The 20,138-nt window shown below is 43.2% G+C and overlaps 1 protein-coding gene across 1 annotated transcript in view; it reads left to right on the top strand.

Annotated features, from left to right (window-relative positions):
- Positions 1-20,138, top strand: part of lsamp (limbic system associated membrane protein) — an 811,339-nt gene that overhangs the window by 695,660 nt on the left and 95,541 nt on the right. The window contains exons 5-6 of the mRNA XM_078231994.1: positions 7,332-7,452; positions 8,939-9,090. Coding sequence (XP_078088120.1) covers positions 7,332-7,452; positions 8,939-9,090 — 273 coding nt within the window. The remainder of the gene's footprint in view (positions 1-7,331; positions 7,453-8,938; positions 9,091-20,138) is intronic.

Raw genomic sequence — 20,138 nt, forward strand, 5'->3', positions numbered from 1 at the left:
CACTCTAAAGAAGAACGACAACAGATAGATTCCTATATTCACTAAAGTCTAAAGAGCATTGGACACGTCCTGAAGACCAAATCCTCTACGAACCCACACCAAATGTATCAAATCCAATGTCTTCAATTGAGAGTCATGTTGAATTGTTGGAACATGTCCCTCACTTCCCATATTTTAGAAGTTACCTGTCCCAAAAATATGAGATTGATGAAGAGGTACATCACATAATCCAATCTGCTGGCATAATCTATGGTTAATACCATACTTGAGTTTTCAAAAGTCACAGTATCAGGCCCAACACCTGTTTCATTATGGCACTGAGGCTTGGACAAATTATAGACACCATGTCAAGGCCCTCGAACAACATCATCAACACCATCTGAGAAGGATCTTGCAAACCAAGTGGAAGGACAAAAGAACAAACAAAAGTGACCTCCAAAACACCGACCTGTCAAGTACAGAGGCCATGATAATCTCACATCAGTTGAGATGGTTGGGACATAACCTCAGAATGCATGAGTGAAGACTGCCCGTACAGATACTCTACTTGGGGCTATGATAGAAAGCCCATTCACACTGGGACCAAAGGAAATGTTCCAAAGACAATCTTAAAGCCTCGATGCAGATGCCCAATCGCTTGCTGATCTATCATCAAAACCTTCCAAATAACATGAGCAGCCATTGAGAGAGAACCATGAGACAAGAGAATGTGGGGGTGCTGCTTGAACCAACACTCCGCCACCACCTTTGCTGACCAGCAACTGATATCTGCATGGTAGGAGAAGCTGTAATGCTAAGATGGGGCTCATGAACCATCTGTGAATCTCCAGCCACTGACATCTCACTTGAAACCAGCCATTTGCAAAGAATCATCATCCTCAATACAAGGGATTGATGAGTGCACGCTGATTTATATTGTCTGTCTGCCTCCTGGTCTCCCAGCCTCACATTTAAAACTCTGCTGTTTACTCTCACTTCTGTGTTCCCGTGTATGTTAATGAGATTGGCATGAAACTTGGGTGTAAATATAGATCAGTAAGGTGTACCGACAATTGGTGTATATTTGGGTGTAGCTTCCCAATTATCACCCCACAGGAAATTTCACCCATAGCTATTTACACACAGTCAAGTTGAGAATAACTCTTATAATTTCCTGGCTTATACCATATTGCATTTGAGGAGAGGTTTTGCAACACTTTACAGTGCATTGGCTGCATTCCCATATCCAAAGATTTTTGGTAAAATTATTGTTAATGATTTTGATTTGTTCTGGGACATATCAAATAGGCTAGGTGACTTTTCTGTTTATAGTTGTATTAATTGGTTTAGTTCATTTTTCTCTTTAATATTCATTCCCAATTGTGTATTTTTAACATTTTTAGGTGCTTCTACATTACAACTATCACTTCTGTAAAAACCATTAACTATCTCTGCCATTCTCTCAACCTGATGCACTGGAGTGCTGTTAATTAGTAATTAATTTTACTAATTAGCAATTAGTTTTCTATCCCTTCATCAGCCAGTGGCTTCACTTAATTCCTCCCACAGCTAAAGATTTAGACCTCTCCTGAAATAATGATATTCCCAAACGAAGAGTTTATATTGATTTGCCTGATGTATATTGGATTAATCTATGAGCTAGTTAGAAATTTCAAGACTGCTATTACTGATGAAATCAGGACCACATAAGAACATAAGAACTAGGATCAGGAGTAGGCCATCTGGCCCCTCGAACCTGCTCCGCCATTCAATAAGATCTTTTTATGGACTCAGCTCCACTTACCCACCCGCTCACCATAACCCTTAATTCCTTTACTGTTCAAAAATCTATCTATCTTTGCCTTAAAAATATTCAATTAGGTAGCCTCAACTGCTTCACTGGGAAGGGAATTCCTCAGATTCGTAACCCTTCTTTGGGTGAAGAAGTTCCTTCTCAACTCAGTCCTAAATCTGTTCCCCCTTATTTTGAGTCAATGCCCTCTAGTTCTAGTTTCACCCACCAGTAGAAACAAACTCCCTGCTTCTATCTTATCTATTCCTTTCATAATTTTATATATTTCTATAAGATCCCCCCTCATTCTTTTAAATTCCAATGAGTATAGTCCCAGTCAACTCACTCTCTCCTCATAAGCAAACCCTCTCAACTCCGGAATCAACCTAGTGAATCTCCTCTGCACCCCCTCCAGTGCCAGTATATCCTTTCTCAAGTAAGGAGACCAAACCTGTACACAGTAATCCAGGTGTTGCCTCACCAGTACCTTATACAGCTGCAACATAACCTCCCTGTTTTTAAACTCCATCCCTCTGGCAATGAAGGTCAAAATTCCATTTGCCTTCTTAATTACCTGCTGCACCTGCAAACCAATTCCTTGCGATTCATGCACAAGGGCACCCAGGTCCCTCTGCACAGCAGCATGCTGCAATTTTTTACCATTTAAATAATAGTCCAATTTGTTGTTATTCCTAACAAAATGGATGACCTCACATTCACCAACATTGTATTCCATCTGTCTGACCCTTGCCCACTCACTTAAACTATCTATGTCCCTTTGCAGACGTCCGGTGTCCTCTGTACACTTTGCTCTACCAAAAATGTTAACAATTGTGGTCCCAACACTGATCCCTGAGGCACACCACTAGTCACTGATTGCCAACCAGAAAAACACCCATTTACCCCCACTCTTTGCTTTCTGTTGGTTAACCAATCTTCTATCCATGCTAATACATTACCCGTAACACCATGCACCTTTATCTTATGCAGCAGTCTTTTGTGCGGCACCTTGTCGAATGCCTCCAGGAAATCCAGATACACCACATCCACCATTCCCCGTTGTCTACCGCGCTCATGATGTCTTCAAAGAATTCCAGTAAATTAGTTAAACATGACCAGCCTTTCATGAAACGATGCTGCGTCTTCCCAATGGGACAATTTCTATCCAGATGTCTCGCTATTTCTTTCTTGATGACAGATTCAAGCATTTTCCCCAATACATAAGTTAAGCTAACCAGCCTATAGTTATCTGCCTTTTGTCTCCCTCCTTTTTTAAATAGTGGCATCACATTTGCTGTTTTCCAATCTGCTGGAACTGCCCTGGAGTCCAGCAAATTTTGGTAAATTGCCACGAGTTCATTTGCTACTTCCCCCGCCTTCTCTTTTAGTATCCTGGGATGCATTCCATCAGGGCCAGGAGGCCCGTCTACCTTTAGCCCCATTAGCTTGCCCAACACTACTTCTTTAGTGATAATGCTCGTTTCTGGGTCCTCACCTGCCATTGCCTTCTTGTCATCAATTTTTAGCATGTTATTTGTGCCTTCCAAAGTGAAGACCGACATAAAATATCAATTCAATGCCTCGGCCATTTCCACATTTCCCGTTATTAAATCCCCCTTTTCATCCTCTAAAGGACCAATTTAGCTTAGCCACTCTTTTTTGTTTTATATATTTGTAGAAACTTTTGCTACTTATTTTTATATTCTGAGCTAGTTTACTCTCATGATCTATTTTACTTTTGTTTATAGCTTTTCTTGTGGCTTTCTGTTGACCTTTAAAGATTTCCCAATCCTCTAGTTTCCCACTAAAACTTGCCATTCTGTATGCATTTTCTTTCAATTTGATACCTTCCTTTATTTCCTTAGATATCCATGGCTGATTATCTCTTTTTCTACAGTCCTTATTACGGGTAAAAACTTTTCCTGAGCACTTGTGAAAAATCGAAAGTTATGAAACTTTCCCTTATGAAAGTCCTCAACTAGTCCTCAATAATCTCACCATACAGCTTTTGCTCCCAGTCTACCTTAGCCAACCCCTCCCTCATCCCATTGTAGTCTCCTTTGTTTAAGCACAAGACGCTGGTATTGGATTTTACCTTCTCACGCTCCATCTTATTTTAAATTCAACCTTACTGTGATCGCTCCTTCTGAGAGGATCTCTAACTGTGAGATCATTAATTATTCTTGTCTCATTACATGAGACCAGATCTAAGATAGCTTGCTTCCTCGTAGGTTCCATTACATACTGTTCGAGGAAACTATTGCGGATACATTCTATGAGCTCTTCCTCAAGGCTGCCTTGCTCGACCTGGTTTGATCAATCGACATGTAGATTAAAGTCCCCCATGATAATTGCCCTGTCATTTTTACAAGCATCAATTATTTCTTTGTTTATTGCCTGCCCCACCGTGATGTTATTTGGTGGCCTATAGACCATGCCTATCAGTGACTTTTTTTCCTTACTATTTCTAATTTCCACCCAAATGTTTTCAACCTTTTTCTCCAAATAATCTATATCATCTCTCATTACCACCCTAGGGTCATCCTTAATTATCAGAGCTACACCACCTCCCTTACCTTCCTGTCTATACTTCCGAACAGTCTGATACCCCTGGATATTTAACTCCCAGTCATGGCCACTCTGCAACCATGTCTCTGTAATGTCCACTAAATCATACTTATTTGCGATGATTTGTGCCGTCAACATCGCCCCCAACTCCGACAGTCCCACTGCCGTATTACACTTAAATGAGCATTGATTGTTGTAAGGCAAGTCTTGCATTCCCCCCAACTCTAAAGATAAAGAGCTGGGGAGCTACCAGCTAATCAGATTGACCAGCAGCTCTCAAATGCCTCCAGTTCCCCCTGAACACATTCTGAGCTATAAAACAACAGGAGATATTTTTTGGGGTGTCTAGTGGGATGTAGCTGGCTGGGATGAGCAGGCAGGGGTGGGAGGGATACAGTTTCCATGACGTAACAAACACAGGAGATTAAATCCGGCCTTTTGCATTTTTCATGTCTTCCTTTTAAAACTCTTTGTTTGTAGTGGGCCTTGACACCTCTCCATGTGTGAAATTCCATGTCCTCTCTTGTCAGGATAATCCACATAGGAATTTTCCAGAAAGTGGTATCAGCCATCTTTTGATCCGTATCTTGTAATGCTTTAAACAGTTCAGTATGTTCAAGGTGGAGTTGAATGTTGCTCACAGTCCAACATCGGGTCAGTGTTCACGACATAATATAAATGCAAGCTCTTTCTTTTATAAATGAAACTTATTATTTTGTAGGTGTGATGTGCTTCACTGACTAGTGAGCAGCTCACTTAGGCAGCTGAAGAATACATACATTGTATAGCCAATTGAATACAGAAGGACAATGATACAGGGAAGGCATTTTAAATAGGACAAGATAAATCAAGTGAACAAATAGGTCAACAGTTAAAGAAAGTACCAATTACTTCACTCAATCATGTTCCTCTCCTGAAAGGCAAGGGGTGGGAAATAGTAAACCATGTGCTGGTGTATGAGCATATTTATTTAAATTTTTGGTACCCCATTCTTTCTAGACACCATCTGGCGGCATGGCGGCACAGTGTTTAGCCCTGCTGCCTCACGTCAGGGACCTGGGTTCGATTCCCAGCTTGGGTCACTGTCTGTGTGAAGTTTGCACGTTCTCCTCGTGTCTGCGTGGGTGTCTTCCGGGTGCTCTGGTTTCCTCCCACAGTCTGAAAGACATGTTGGTTAGGTGCATTGACCATGCTAAATTCTCCCCCAGTGTACCTGAACAGGTGCCAGAGTGTGGCGACTAGGGGATTTTCACAGTAATTTCATTGCGGTGTTAATGGAAGCCTCCTTGTGACTAATAAATTAACTTTAACTCAATGCAAATATTGACCTCTTGCATTTTAGGTTTACAGCTCTCACCCCTGAGTTTCTTTGTTTAAAATCTAACAGCTCATGTATCCTTTGTCTCTTTTCTCTTGGTCGATCCAGCCTGCGGAAGGGCTAGTACTCTATGGTCTAGCTGGGAGGGCACGATGGTCGGCAAAGGCCTGTTTCTGTACTGTATTGCTCTATGACTCTATGACTTAATTATGTGCAAGTGTCTTCCAGGTGCTCTGCCTGTTTTGCAAGTGGATGTACCCATAAAAATAGCTTCCTTTACTTTCTCTATCCCAACCCAAATTCGTCAGTTGAGTTTGTTAGAAGAAATTGTACTGTGAAGTACACAAAAAACCTGATTGCAAAGTTATATTATGGGATTCTATCCCGTGTCCAATATTAATGAAAAAAATGGTTGAAATAATTTTGTCTTCAAGGAGGAATGCCTCTATTTTGCAGTCTTCGATGTTGCATTTGCAGTGACTATATTGTCATCAAACCCTGATTCAGGAAGTCGAGAGACATAAATAAGCTAAATATGGTGATGAGTTCCTCCTTAATCTTTGGGATCACTGCTTAGACAGTTATCAGGGTGGAAGGCTTACTGAGGGGTTTGCGTAGGCACTGAATGTGAGGAATAAAATGCTGTATCAATCTCAAAAACATGACATAACTAGTTTAATGGCTCTGCCATTGCATCTCAGTAACTTGCCATTGGAAGGAGACAATTTTCTGACCTTCACTCTTTCTCTGTATAGAAGTATGTGTCTTCTACTCAGTACATTTCCTAGCAGGATAGATGAGTATGGGAACTTGTAAAGAAGTATATTCTACTCCAACGTGCTGCATTATTGCATACAGTACAAACTTCTCTTGATATCCCACTGAATAGAGATCAGTGAATTTCTCAGAGAAGTGACATAAGTAGCCCTTTTCAGTCATCTGCTCCATGTTCCTAATAATTCAACCAACCTCCTGGCAAAGGTGCCGGAAGATTAGGAGAACCTTTGGAATTCATCTCTGATTCCATTAGCTGAGTGGAATTTCTGAGAAGAATAGTAAGTCCCCTTCTGGCTCATAGTGATGGAGGTCAGGAAATTCTATCTCCAGCCAGTGCAGCAAAAGTTATTCTATAAAATTGTAGAGCAATTTGTGTTCAAGTGCCCTTTCATATCCATTGAAGATTGGAGGGGAGGTTATCCAATTCAAGGCTCCCCACATGAACATCTGCTTGCTATAGTTTACATCAGGGAATTGTGCCACCTCCAGCCTGTGATTTATCATTCAAATGTTCAGAAAATCATGCCCTGGGAATACCCAATTTACAAACATATATTGCTGGTGATCATGGTCTTCCACCAAGAACACGAGTAAGATCTCCCTCTTAAACCGAGATATTATTTCCATTGTTGATGTCAATGGATGAAGGCTTGGAACATTTATATGACATCCTTCTTTCTGCCAGTTTAGTGGAGGTGATAAGACATTTCAATTAAACTGACTAATGTTCAGGATTAAATTGGATACATTAGTAGCACCTGAATGCGTTAACTTTTAGCACATTATTATTGACTAAACTCACTATTATTTGGCAATGTGTGGCAAATGTTGCATTACAATGTAGCAATCAATTTTCTCAGTGCTGGTCTCCATATGTGAATTTGTATTGCTTTGCAGATGCTCCCACTATTAAGTATGCTCAGAGTGCAGATGTTGCAGTGGGCCGTACTGGGATGCTGCACTGTGAGGTTTCGGCTGTCCCACCAGCAGATTTCGAATGGTATAAGGAAGACAAGCGGTGAGTGTTGAAATAGAATTTAAAGATCAACTCAGAGAAGTTCCACACAGGGAGATGACTAGCTAAAGTTATGGTGCATGGAATTGAAGACAAGCTCATGTACACAATACACTAGAGATGAACATTAGAGTGTAAACCTACTTTGAAATTATCTTATACCCCTTGCCAAGAACAAGAACTGAAGAAACAATAACAAACTTAGTGAGTGAATGTTTGCTCAAGTAAATTATCCTGACTCAGCAACTTATCCTAACAGCATTCAGTAAGAGTGTCATGTTTGTCAACAACCTTCACCAATTTGTAATAGAAATAACTTCACAAATACAAGAGGAAAATGGTGGACTTTCTATGCTATCAAGATATCCCCTGACTTACTCCACCTTTGCTTGTTTTGACTTAATATCAGCTCAATAGTACCCTGACTCCCATGCTTGCTTAACCAATTATTTCAGTGTAACACTCTATATTTTGTCCAGCACCAAATTTGGTGTACCTTCCAGGAATTTCCCAGTTTATCTCTGATATAATTAAATCATTATTAAAAATTGCATTTGATCCTGTATATGGCTTCCTAATTTGATTATAATTCATGCTCCAGTCTCTCCTGACCTGTAAATTAATAGCTGCCTTAAGTTAATTTTGTTATATCTCTTATCTCTATTCACAGTATTTACACTATGTCCACATAATGGACAACATAGATCTGTATCCACTGTAATCAAAATCTCTCTCACATAAAAAAAACCTGCTTCCCAGTTTGTAATTTCTATCTCCATAAATCAATCTGTTTCTCATTATGTTTACCCAACCCCTGGTATTGTTGAACTGGGTTTCTCTAATGCTTATAATATCAGAGGTACACTCTCCACCAAGGACATCCAAGTTTTCAATTTCATTGATAAGTATTTAGTTACTGATCCCTGAAGCATTAATTTCTCTGACTCTATCGACTGATGTGTTTGTTTATTTTTCCATTATTTCCTCGTGTATCATCCTGGCACTTGAACTGTCATCTATCAACCCTTGCTGTGTATTCTAACAGCTACCTTCCTTATGTTTTCAGCTTCCACTAGTCTTTAAATTTAAATTAGCTGTTTGACTCTTTCCTCTGCCTTAACATAATGCAGAATTACAATGAGAACATTTGTCCATATGGCAAAGTCACCATGTTTCATAAAATAATTAATTTTACAAATTATCTGAATTGTTTGAATGTGATAGGGAAATATGTGAAAAAGGACTGCTGAAAGTTGTGCGCTCCATACTCACCCACTTCTGTGGAATATACTATCACAGGCAAACATATTTTATTCTTTTTCTACGCATGATTTATATAGGAAAACACGATAACATTCTGAATGTTGTGGACAACTAGAAATGGGACTCTAGAATATAAAGTGCTTGAGATGCCATGAAGAACTAAAATACTTTCCCAATAGTCTTGGATGAGTAACTTGTGACTGTTCTCTCTTTTCACTCTCGTCAGGATATATAACAGCTCACAAGGCATCCAGATCCAAAACTTGGACAGTCGGTCTAGTCTCATTGTCACCAATGCCACGGAGGATCACTATGGCAACTACACCTGCGTGGCAGGCAACAAGCTTGGGATCACCAATGCAAGCATATTTCTATACAGTAAGACCTCTCCTGAATAATCAGCAACTGAAATATTTTATTTCCTTTTGTGAAAATTATACCTGGCTAGTCTTGTTCAAGTGCCATTTTGAAACAATGATACCTTGTCTCCTTTAGCCTTTTCTTCATGCTGGAAATTATGGCAGATTATTCCAGCTGACAGGGGTGAAAATCTTTTGATGTACTCTCTTTCCCTTATAGCAGGTTCACCATTTCGTTGGTCAATTTTTTTAAAATCTTGACTGTGGTCATGGGGGAGATAATGATCCAGTTTGCTCTGTGTCTCCTGCTTGAGGGAGGCAGTATTTGTAATTTAGTGAAAGCAACTTGCTGTGTCTTTGGAGAAGCAGGATAAATGGGAGATGGAAAACACGATGAGAATAAAATCATTGAGTTTTTGGATTCTTAGCAAATAATTTCTGGTTAGACAGCCACACAACTTAATACTTTTCCCAAGGATCCCTTCATTGGCAAGCTCCGAGACTGCGTCCTGATTGCCCTGCAAAGACATTGGTAGTTAAATTAATGTTAATTGGTTTGGAACTTTTAGTTAAGAATTGTTATTACCGAAATTTGACAAAACTTAAAAAAGGTCAAGTAAATGCTGACAATGAGTGAACTCCTATCTCACCGAATTGGAGAAATAAGTCTTAAGGAATTATCCATCCAATAGCATACCTCTTCGTAACAATGGAGTACAAATCTGCCTTGTAGTATAAAACATGTGGTATTGTATTGTCCACCTCTTATCTACCCCCAATAATCAACACTTTCAAAACCATTTACCTAGAGGAGAATGTAACAGATGGTCAGTGCAATACTGCTCTTATTATGTTACTGCCCAAGGTGAACCTCTACACCCATGCCTTTATAAATGGCTACTTGAGTTTAATCCTGTTCCTTGTTTAAGCTGTTTAGAATTGGCAAACCTCCTCAATTTTGGTTGGCAGATTATTTTGAGATATCTCTTGAAAGGTTGGAGCAAAGGAAGCTTATCCTCCGAGAACAGCGGCCTGGAGTTTCTGCTTGACTGCATTGGTCTTCTCAGTGCAATTAAGCTGACATCAGTTCAATTGGTGCAAAATATTGCAGAATTTTAAGTGCAAATTTGCACTTCTGTACTTCTGTGGGCTGTTGTAATCCTTTGTGCTGGTTTTTAAAATGTTGCACTGGAAGCTGGACCCCATTCACAAACTTTGCCACACTCACTGAATGAAGTGATGACCATTGAGAATTTCTGCTTACTGCGCTTGCCTTTAGGGAGGCTCCAAACCTTGAGTGGGCACAATCTGAGATAGACTATTCACTGGTCTATGTCAGGTTTTGAATAATTGTTTTTTTTTAATGACTAAGAAACATTCTACCGAACCTCTAACTGGGAAGTAGCTCTGTACATTTGTTCTAAAGTGAATTTCAGCCGTTCAAATTCAAGTATTTGCAGATGGTGTGGAGTGACACTGCAATATGAAATGCTGACTATTTGTGATTAAACCCATTTTTTAGCTGAATTGAACAAACTTAACCAAGTTCCCACTCTTAATAAGATTATTATGGCTGGTGTCTGTGGAAAGATTGCCAGGAAATCACAAATTGCGCTAAAATAAGGAATAACTCATCACATTGTTTGATCATCTTTCACAGAAAAGAGCTGGCAGGGGAGAGGACTGATTCAAAGTTGTGTTTGGAAAGCAAACTGTATGCGCACAGGTTTACACAATAGCAGAAGTGGTTAAAGTGCTAATGAGCTGGATGCTGTGTCCCAATTGACTCTAAATAAACTATTCACTGGTCTATCTCAGCAATCAATTAACACCTTACGCCCATTGTGTTGGGATGACTCATTCTTGGCAGAGGTGACCATCCAAGCCTTATTTTATGACTGCGAGGATGAACAGAGAGAAATACTAGCAACGGCAGACTGATCCAGAAAGGTGACAAATTAGCCAGATTTTAAAACAGAAATTACAAGCCATAGCTTCAGCCAAGCTCAAAGGAGATTGCTCTGAAGAAGAGTCATCCAGACTCGAAACTTTGGGCCATAACCTCCTGGGTCCTTCAGTTTCAGATCTGGGAGAAGGGGGGGATACCTCAGTGATGTGCTGGGGAATCCCTCTTGGATGTTCCCATGCAAGGTTTTACCCAGCAGTGTCTGGAAGTGCAAACTTTTCCTGGAATTTGCGCTGGGCTGGGAACCATCCGACAAAGCAATATAAATCATGAAATTCGGATGGTTCTGCTAGTTTTACTCTGATAGTTATTCTGAAAGAGTTAAAAGAGAGAAAAGCATTTCCATCTCCAGAGTAACTCCTAAACACCCAGACTGAGGGCCGCACGGCCACACATCCCCCCCCCCCATCCATGGAACCCTCTCAAAACACCACCCACCCACAATCCCCCCCACCATTGGATCCCGCTTACCACTAACCACCACCACCACCACCCCTCCTAACCACCCCCCAAACCCCCCTATCCCCCCCACACCCACTACCCCCCCACCCCCCTGCCCCCCCAACCCCCCTCACCCCCCTCCCAACCCCCCACACCGCCCACCACCACCACCCCACCCCCCCTACCCCCCACCACCAACCCCCCACCACTCCCCCACCACTCCCCCCACCCTACCCCTCCCACCCCCCATCCCCCCCACCCCCCACCACCACCCCCCCACCCGCCCACCCCCACCCTCCCATCGCCCCTCCCCACCCCCACCCCCTCCCATCGCCCCTCCCCACCCCCCCATCCACCCCACCCCCCCACCACCCACCCACCACCCCCCCACCACCCTCCACCACCCCCCCACCACCCCCACCACCCTCCACCACCCCCCCACCACCCCCCCACCACCCCCCCACCACCCCCACCCTCCCATCCCCAACCCCCCACTCTATCCCCCCACCCCACCCCCCCTCCCTCCCACCCCACCCCCCTCCCTCCCACCCCACCCCCCCTCCCTCCCACCCCACCCCCCCTCCCTCCCACCCCCCCTCCCTCCCACCCCACCCCCCCTCCCTCCCACCCCACCCCCCCTCCCTCCCACCCCACCCCCCCTCCCTCCCACCCCACCCCCCCTCCCTCCCACCCCACCTCCCCTCCCTCCCACCCCACCCCCCTCCCCCCCACATCAGCCCCCTCCCCCCCACCCCAGCCCCCCTCCCCCCCACCCCAGCCCCCCTCCCCCCCACCCCCCCATTCCCTGTTTTCCCGACCCTCCCATTCCCTGTTTTCCCGACCTTCCCATTCCCTGTTTTCTGACCCTCCCACTGCCTGTTTTCCCGACCCTCCCACTCCCTGTTTCCCGACCCTCCCACTCCCTGTTTTCCGACCCTCCCACTCCCTGTTTTCCCGACCCTCCCACTCTGTTTTCCCGACCCTCCCACTCCCTGTTTTCCCGACCCTCCCACTCCATTTTCCAGACCCTCCCACTCCATTTTCCCGACCCTCCCACTCCATTTTCCCGACCCTCCCACTCCATTTTCCCGACCCTCCCACTCCATTTTCCCGACCCTCCCACTCCATTTTCCCGACCCTCCCACTCCATTTTCCCGACCCTCCCACTCCCTGTTTTCCCGACCCTCCCACTCCCTGTTTTCCCGACCCTCCCACTCTGTTTTCCCGACCCCCCCGCTCCCTGTTTCCCCGACCCCCCCGCTCCCTGTTTCCCCGACCCCCCCGCTCCCTGTTTCCCCGACCCCCCCGCTCCCTGTTTCCCCGACCCTCCCGCTCCCTGTTTCCCCGACCCTCCCGCTCCCTGTTTCCCTGACCCTCCCGCTCCCTGTTTCCCCGACCCTCCCGCTCCCTGTTTCTCCAATCTACTCTCTGATTCCCCAACACCGCACTCCCTGTTTCCCTGACAGTCCCACACTCTGTTTCCCCAAACCTTTCTACTCTAATCCCTTACCTTCCAAACCCACGTTCTCACCAGCTTGAAAATGGCTGGGTCTTTAAACCTACCTGATTTACCGCAGCTGTTGATGTAAAAAAAGGGGGCATGGCCTCTATGCATCCAACTCCAAACCGTCGATAAAAGAACCCAGGAATGTGCTGCCCGGCTCAATTCTTGCCTGGCCTGATTTGGAAAGTCAGCAAGAAAGGATTGTATTTTCAGGTATAGGAGCGGAATTGCAATCCAACTTTGATGCAAACTTGCAGATGAAATCAAAAGAGTATAATAATATTGTTACATCTTTATATTTAGTCATTGGGCAGAACAGGCATTTTCCTAACTATAAGGCATTCAAACTACTTTTAGGCATTAACAGCACAATAATATCAAGCAAGACTTTCCCTTTTGAGCAGTTGATGGCATGGATACTATAACTGTTGTGATGATGGTTATTAAAATTTGTTAAAATTTAAAATTGAATGAAAGAAAAATGATCTTACAATTGCAATCATCCTAAAAGAATCAGAATTTGAGATTGACCCAAGAGAAAGGGGAAGAGAATTTCAATTAGAGTTTGTGGAACCTAGCCAGGAAGATGAGCAAGGCACAGAAAGGAGAGAGGAATGCTGAGACCAGAGAGAAGCCAAATGGACAGCTATCTCCCAGCTTTGAAATTGTCAGAGAAACGTGCACCAATCCCAAGCCTAGTAAGGGAAGTCACAGATGTCAAGGCCCATTATTTTATTAAATCAAATCTCATTCCAAATGTTAAAGCAGATGAAATTGATAGTTTTCTGCAGGCATTTGAAATGTTAGCTGGTCACTGCAAGTGGGACACAGCTGAATTAATTTGCCAATTCACAACATCACTGATGAAAAAGAGCTCCTGCCTGTTTTTTCATGTCGATCCTGCCGGTAGGATGAATTATAATATTGCAGGGCTTGCTATTCTCAGTCCAGACTTACAATTTAACACCTGAAGTGTACTGGCAAAACTTGAAAGAACTGAGAAAAAATCCAGACAGTATTCACGAAGAAATGATTAGTCAGCTCAAATATATGTGGCAGGCAAGTGAAGGTCTGACAGATTACGAAGATCTTTGTCACTTAATGTGGAAAGACAATTAATTTCAGATTCTGGGGGTTTGACACCTACCTGTAGAAATCAGAGTTAATGGGGTGGTAAGGCCTTCAAAATCAGGTCAGCCACTCTATTGCCACGTTAACCCTGATGATTGGTCCACTGGGGTCAATTGCTTGGTGGCTGAAGTCTTGTCTGTTTCAGGCTGTAGGTCCATTTTAATGCAAAATTTGCTGGTCACTGCTATATCTAGGACTATTTCAGACTGGTCAAAGAATGTGCCATGAATGATGAGGGTACCTCCCTGGGTTATACTGTCATGTGGTTAGATATTGAATATTTAAACAAATTTTTAATTGGAAGAGATTTTTTATGGGAATGACTAGAACTACTGTATCTACAAAAGAATATCTGAAGCAAGAATCTCAGTTTGTAACAGCTCTAAACTGCTTAGTGGATAAATGCCCGGAGACCTCAAAACCACTTGGTCGCCTGACTGATTTGGTGCAGCAATTGGGGTTACTGTGGTGAACCATCGTTGGTTCCCACTGGATAGTACTGAGCCAGGGTCTGGCCAGTACTACAAGGATGTACACATGTTACTGTTGGGTTGTGCTACTTGTTGCTGTTGGGGTTAGGGTGGGGTTGTTACACCTTTGTACTGTAGTGTTGTGGTACATCCCAGTCGGGCTCCGCCTCCTGGGAGAGGTATAAAGGTCCCTGCTCTGGCTGGGACCCCTCAGTCTGGGATTGTGTTTATAATTATTGGCTGCTTCATTACAGTAAATAAAAGCCTTTATTTCCCGAGCATCTAGCCTCGTGTTTGATAACGCGCATCAGTTACATTTGGCTTTTCGTGCTCCTGAGTTTGAAGGTTCAGACTCTGTTTCCATTTTCGAATGAGGGCAGGTTTAGATTGGGAATAGAGTGGCCTTCTGTCTCCATAGATGAAAGCAAAATGTTGCGGATGCTGGAATCTGAAACGAAAACAGAAAATGCAGGAAAATCTCAGCAGACCTGACAGCATCTGTGGAGAGAGAGTAGAGCCAACGTTTCGAGTCTGGATGACCCTTTGTCAGAGCAGCAGAGATCTGATGAAGGGTCATCCAGACTCGAAACGTTGGCTCTATTCTCTCTACTCAGCAGATGCTGTCAGACCTGCTGAGACTTTCCAGCATTTTCTGTTTTTGAGCCTTCTATCTCCCTCTACCTTCCTGACACTCTGAGAGTCAAACATCAGGGTTGATCATTTGAACAAGGTAACATGGGAATATTCATCCAGCAGGAGTCAAGAGGAGAAATCTGGGAAAATAAATAAAATAAGCCAAAGACTCAAAAATCTGCGAGTCAAGTGGTTAAACGTTTTAAGACATAATTCCATGTAACTTACACTATTCGTATTCTACTGCAATATTTTTTTCATTTCCCTGTGATGTTCAGATGTGCCTGTTTCAGATATGCATGGTTACCTAAGCAACATCAATTTATAATAATATATCTGACACCGAGTTCAAAATCTCTCTGACTGACTGTTGTCATCGAAAGATATGTAAATGATTACTCACTCTCCATAATATGCTCCTAATTAAACTATTTTGCACAAATGTTTTTTTGTAGAATTACAGATATTTTTTTTCCCATCATATCTCCTGTTGTGAAGCAGGAGTATTTCAGACGTTTCTGTCAGTCAGGTTCCAAGTTCTGGTTGTATGGGGATGCAAGTGTTTTTAATTGGATGGATTACATTAAGTTCAAAGCAGCAATTAAAGTAGCATCAGCAAAAAAAAAGGAAAGGGAACTAGAAATAATGAGAGGTTTTTTTTCTGTCAAATGATTCCAGAATCACAGCATTTTCTCCCAGCATGGTGAGCAGTCATGTTTGTTTGGTTGTTGAAAACTGACAGTGCTGGGGGAGTGCAGTTTTTTTTCTTTCAGTTTGCATTTGAGCTGAGAGTTAGGGATGAATAATACTGAAGCTTAATGTGTTCCACATGATCCCCCAGGCTTGGTTGCTCCAATTAAATCTGTTATATTGCCCACTGCTTAAAATGCCCATGTTTAAATTAAGCAATTGCTTAATTTGGTCAAAAAGCACTGGGCATTTCCTATTTTCATCACAGTCCGCACCACTTAGAGTGGATGTATTTGTGCAAATGTGATTAGCCTGCTATGCATGTTGGCCTGTTTAAGATGGTAGCACTATTACCATATGCATGTTTCTTCCTGGTACTGATCTTTTCCCCAATTATTTTTAGCTCAGTTTGACCCACATGTTTATTTAATTGACAATCAGTGTTTACTACAAACTGTGACCCAAAGCCATTTAGATTTAAGTACACAAAAGGTAATTGAACATTTACACACCACCATTATTTTTGACGATGTGGAAAGCTTACGCTGGGCGCTGAGTTTAACCACTGGCTTCCTGAGATGCTGAGTGAAGAAATGAGCTGCCTCCCACAATAGCTCTTAATGGAAAGGTTTGATGTGATGTGTTCCTTTGTCTTGGGTTCATGATCATTATCGCACTTCTGCTTTCCCCTCATCTTCCATTTATGGAACAGTTGGCTGCATCATCCACGCCCGGTGTGGATTTATTTGAGTGTTGCCCACTGTCTTTGAGGGAGGTTGGAGTCAGGAACCTCAGCTACTGGGTCGCTGGTGGAGTGTTGGTTCTTTAAGCTGCATGCCTTCCAGGATTCCATCCACTGGATAATGGGTTAATATCAGCTAAATAAATATTAGCCGCTGTAAAGATATTGAAAAAAGCCAGTGCAAGCTCCAACCCCTGTGGTAGACCATTATTGTTCTGTGACCATCTGGTGCTGTCGGCAAGGTAAACACAGAATCCATGGTGTTTTATGTCTTGGAGATATGCAGAAATGATTCACTCCAGGTTATATGTCTGACCAGGAGTTTTGTTCAATGCTTTAAAAAGACTTCTCATGCTTTCACTGCTTGCTTCAGTTCAGTTTTACTTCTCAGTAACCACATCCAGGCTTAACTAATCACACACACAGAACTTATAGAATCATAGAATCCCTACAGTGCAGAAGAAGGTCATTTGGCCCATCGAGTCTACACCAACCACAGTCCCGCCCAGACCTTATCCCCATAACTCCACATATTTACCCTGCTAATTCCCCTGACACTAAGGGGCAATTTAGCATGGCCAATCAACCTAACCCACACATTTTTGGACAGTGGGAGGAAACCGGAGCACCCGGAGGAAACACACGCAGACACGGGAGAACATGCAAACTCCACACAGACAGTGACCCGAGGCCGGAATCAAACCTGGGGCCCTGGCACTGTGAGGCAGCAGTGCTAACCACTGTGCCACCGTGCTGCCTTTATACCAGACACACTCAATCAAACACCAGACATTTGAACATGAGGGCCCAGATTTTCATTCCTGGTGTACAGAACTCGGAGAATTCCTAGCTCTTCAAACCTGGCCTTTAAAAATGGCAGCGCGCAAATCAGAATTTTGTTCTGGATGGGAGGAGGGAGGTGCGGACTGGGTTGGAGGTTGGGGCCACCACCCCTGGAATGAGTGCAAAGGCTGGGTGCAGAGACAGGCTAGGCGAAAGGTCTGCCCCTATGCTCCACCACTGTGTTGAATTAAACTACCTTACACATGTTCTGTTCCGCATCCATGCCAACCTATGCCACTTCATGACTCCCACCCACTTCCACTCTCACCATGGCCCTTCATAGCCCTGTGCCAACATCTGACTTCCAAACACCACCCATATGCCCTTATACTTCCAATGTGCCCACATCCTCATGGCCCTATCTATGACAGCTTTGTATCAACTCATGCCAACCCATGCCCCTCACCCACCACCTTTTGCCCTTACCCCCTCCATGCCAATTCACCCAGTATCCTTTGACAGTTCTCTGACAGCTTGACAGTTCATTGACATTCCTTGACAGTTCTTTGACAGCTTAACAGTTCTTTGACAGCTTGGCAGTTCCTTGACAGCTTGGCAATTCCTTCACAGTTTGGCAGTTCCTTGACAGCTTACATTTGTTAATAGTTCCTTGATACCTTGACAGTTCTTTGACAGTTTGACTATTATTTGATTCTTTGATAGCTTAACAGTTCCTTGAAAACTTAACAGTCCTTTCACAGTTTTTTCATAGCCTGACAGTCCTTCAGCAAATTTTTAACAGCTTGACAATTACTTGATAGCTTGACAGTTCCAATGAGTTTATACATTTTTACACACAATCATCTTCACTTTTAACAATCCCAAATGGTGCCTTACCTCTCCCAAAGGTGCCTTACCTCTGCAATAGTGTCCCAGGAACAGATCCATACCTCTCCAAATCCACCAAGTTCACACAAGCTTTTGACTGTTCCAATCTGCAAAGTCCAAATTTCACACTCCTGGCCTACCAAATTCGCACTTCAGTGGAGGCAGCTGGTAATTGAGAGGCCAGTTGCCTCCATACCCCACACATGCATGAATTCCAGCCCAGTTTCACTCTGGCCCCCATGAAAGTGGAACATGCCAAGGTTCTTCATCACAGTGGAAATCATGGCCTACATCTTTGCCCCCAAATAAAACTAAAAGGCCTTATTTTAAATTAAAACATCCTAAACACCAAACATATGTAAATCGAGTAATTTCTGGGTGAGAACAGACAAACTGAACTCTCAAGTGCAGAAATAGTCTTTGAAATGTGAAGGTCTCTGGTGATGGTGTCCTATTGCTGGCTAGCAGATTGCTTCACAGGATCAGCGGTGAATTTTACCCTCCCGTCCACCATGGAAATCAGAGCGGGCGAGGGGCAGACCATGGAAAGATCCGTTGACTTCAGGCGGGATTTTCCAGTTTCAGGGTGAGCGCAGCCAGAAAATCCCACCCTCATTGTTTTATCTTAACAACACCCAAATGTCCTTCATGGGCAAACTGTAATACATGGTCACCCTATTATAGAAAGGATATTATTAAACTAGAAAGAGTGCAAAAAAGATTTACTAAGATGCAATCGGGACTTGATGGATTGAGTTATAAGGAGAGGCTGGAAGGCTGAGGGGTGATCTTAGAGATGTCTATAAAATAATGAGTGGCATAGATCAACTAGATAGTCAATGTCTTTTCCCAAAGGTAAGGGAGTCTAAAACTAGAGGGCATAGGTTTAAGGTGAGAGGGGAGAGATACAAAAGTGTCCAGAGGGACAATTTTTTCACACAGAGGGTGGTGAGTGTCTGGAACAAGCTGCCAGAGGTGGAAGTAGGAGAGGCGGGTACAATTTTGTCTTTTAAAAAGCATTTAGATAGCTACATGGGTACGATGGGTATAGAGGGATATGGGCCAAATGCGGGCGATTGGGATTAACTTAGGGGTTTTTTTAAAAAAGGGCGGCATGGACAAGTTGGGCTGAAGGGCCTGTTTCCATGCTGTAGACCTCTATGACTCTATGTTGCTTTAACACTTTTGGGATAACTGCTCCAGTTCTACATACAATACAGTTGTCATCAAACAATTTTAGTTCATTGTATACTCTGCAGATTGGTACCAGTTCTTCCTCTATTTGGTGAGGCCACTTAGGTACTGACTTACTTTCTGCATCACACTGTCCTCGATTCTGTCTTCAACTCCATCCTCATAACAAGGTTTGCAGTCACATGCGAGATCACTATGATCATGTAGCCTTTGACATTGCAATTGGCTTCGATATCGCTAGCGCTGTCTGAGATAGTAGGACAGCTGAGTATGGCAACTACCTGACTGTGTAAACCTGCGAGATGCTCAATTCAAAGTTGTATTGATGAGGACAATCTGATCACCTGTAAATGACCAGACCCTGATGTGGCTAACAATGTAATCAATGCTTGATAATCGATGCAGAGAGTTAACTTTCTAGCGTGGAGATACATGTGCCCATGTTCACAAGCGTAGATACAGGCTAGTGCTTCCCGCTCTCCAGCAAAGTATTTGCGTTCAAGTTTCCAGTAACGGGTGTGACATATAAGTGATTGTTTGTTCGCTTCCTTCAATGTATCATAAGGTTCCAATTTTCCTGATGAATCTGTTGTGACATACATTTCTATGTGTGAGTTGAAATGTG

This window comes from Mustelus asterias, chromosome 17, assembly GCF_964213995.1.
Source record: "Mustelus asterias chromosome 17, sMusAst1.hap1.1, whole genome shotgun sequence".
Taxonomy (NCBI): domain Eukaryota; kingdom Metazoa; phylum Chordata; class Chondrichthyes; order Carcharhiniformes; family Triakidae; genus Mustelus; species Mustelus asterias.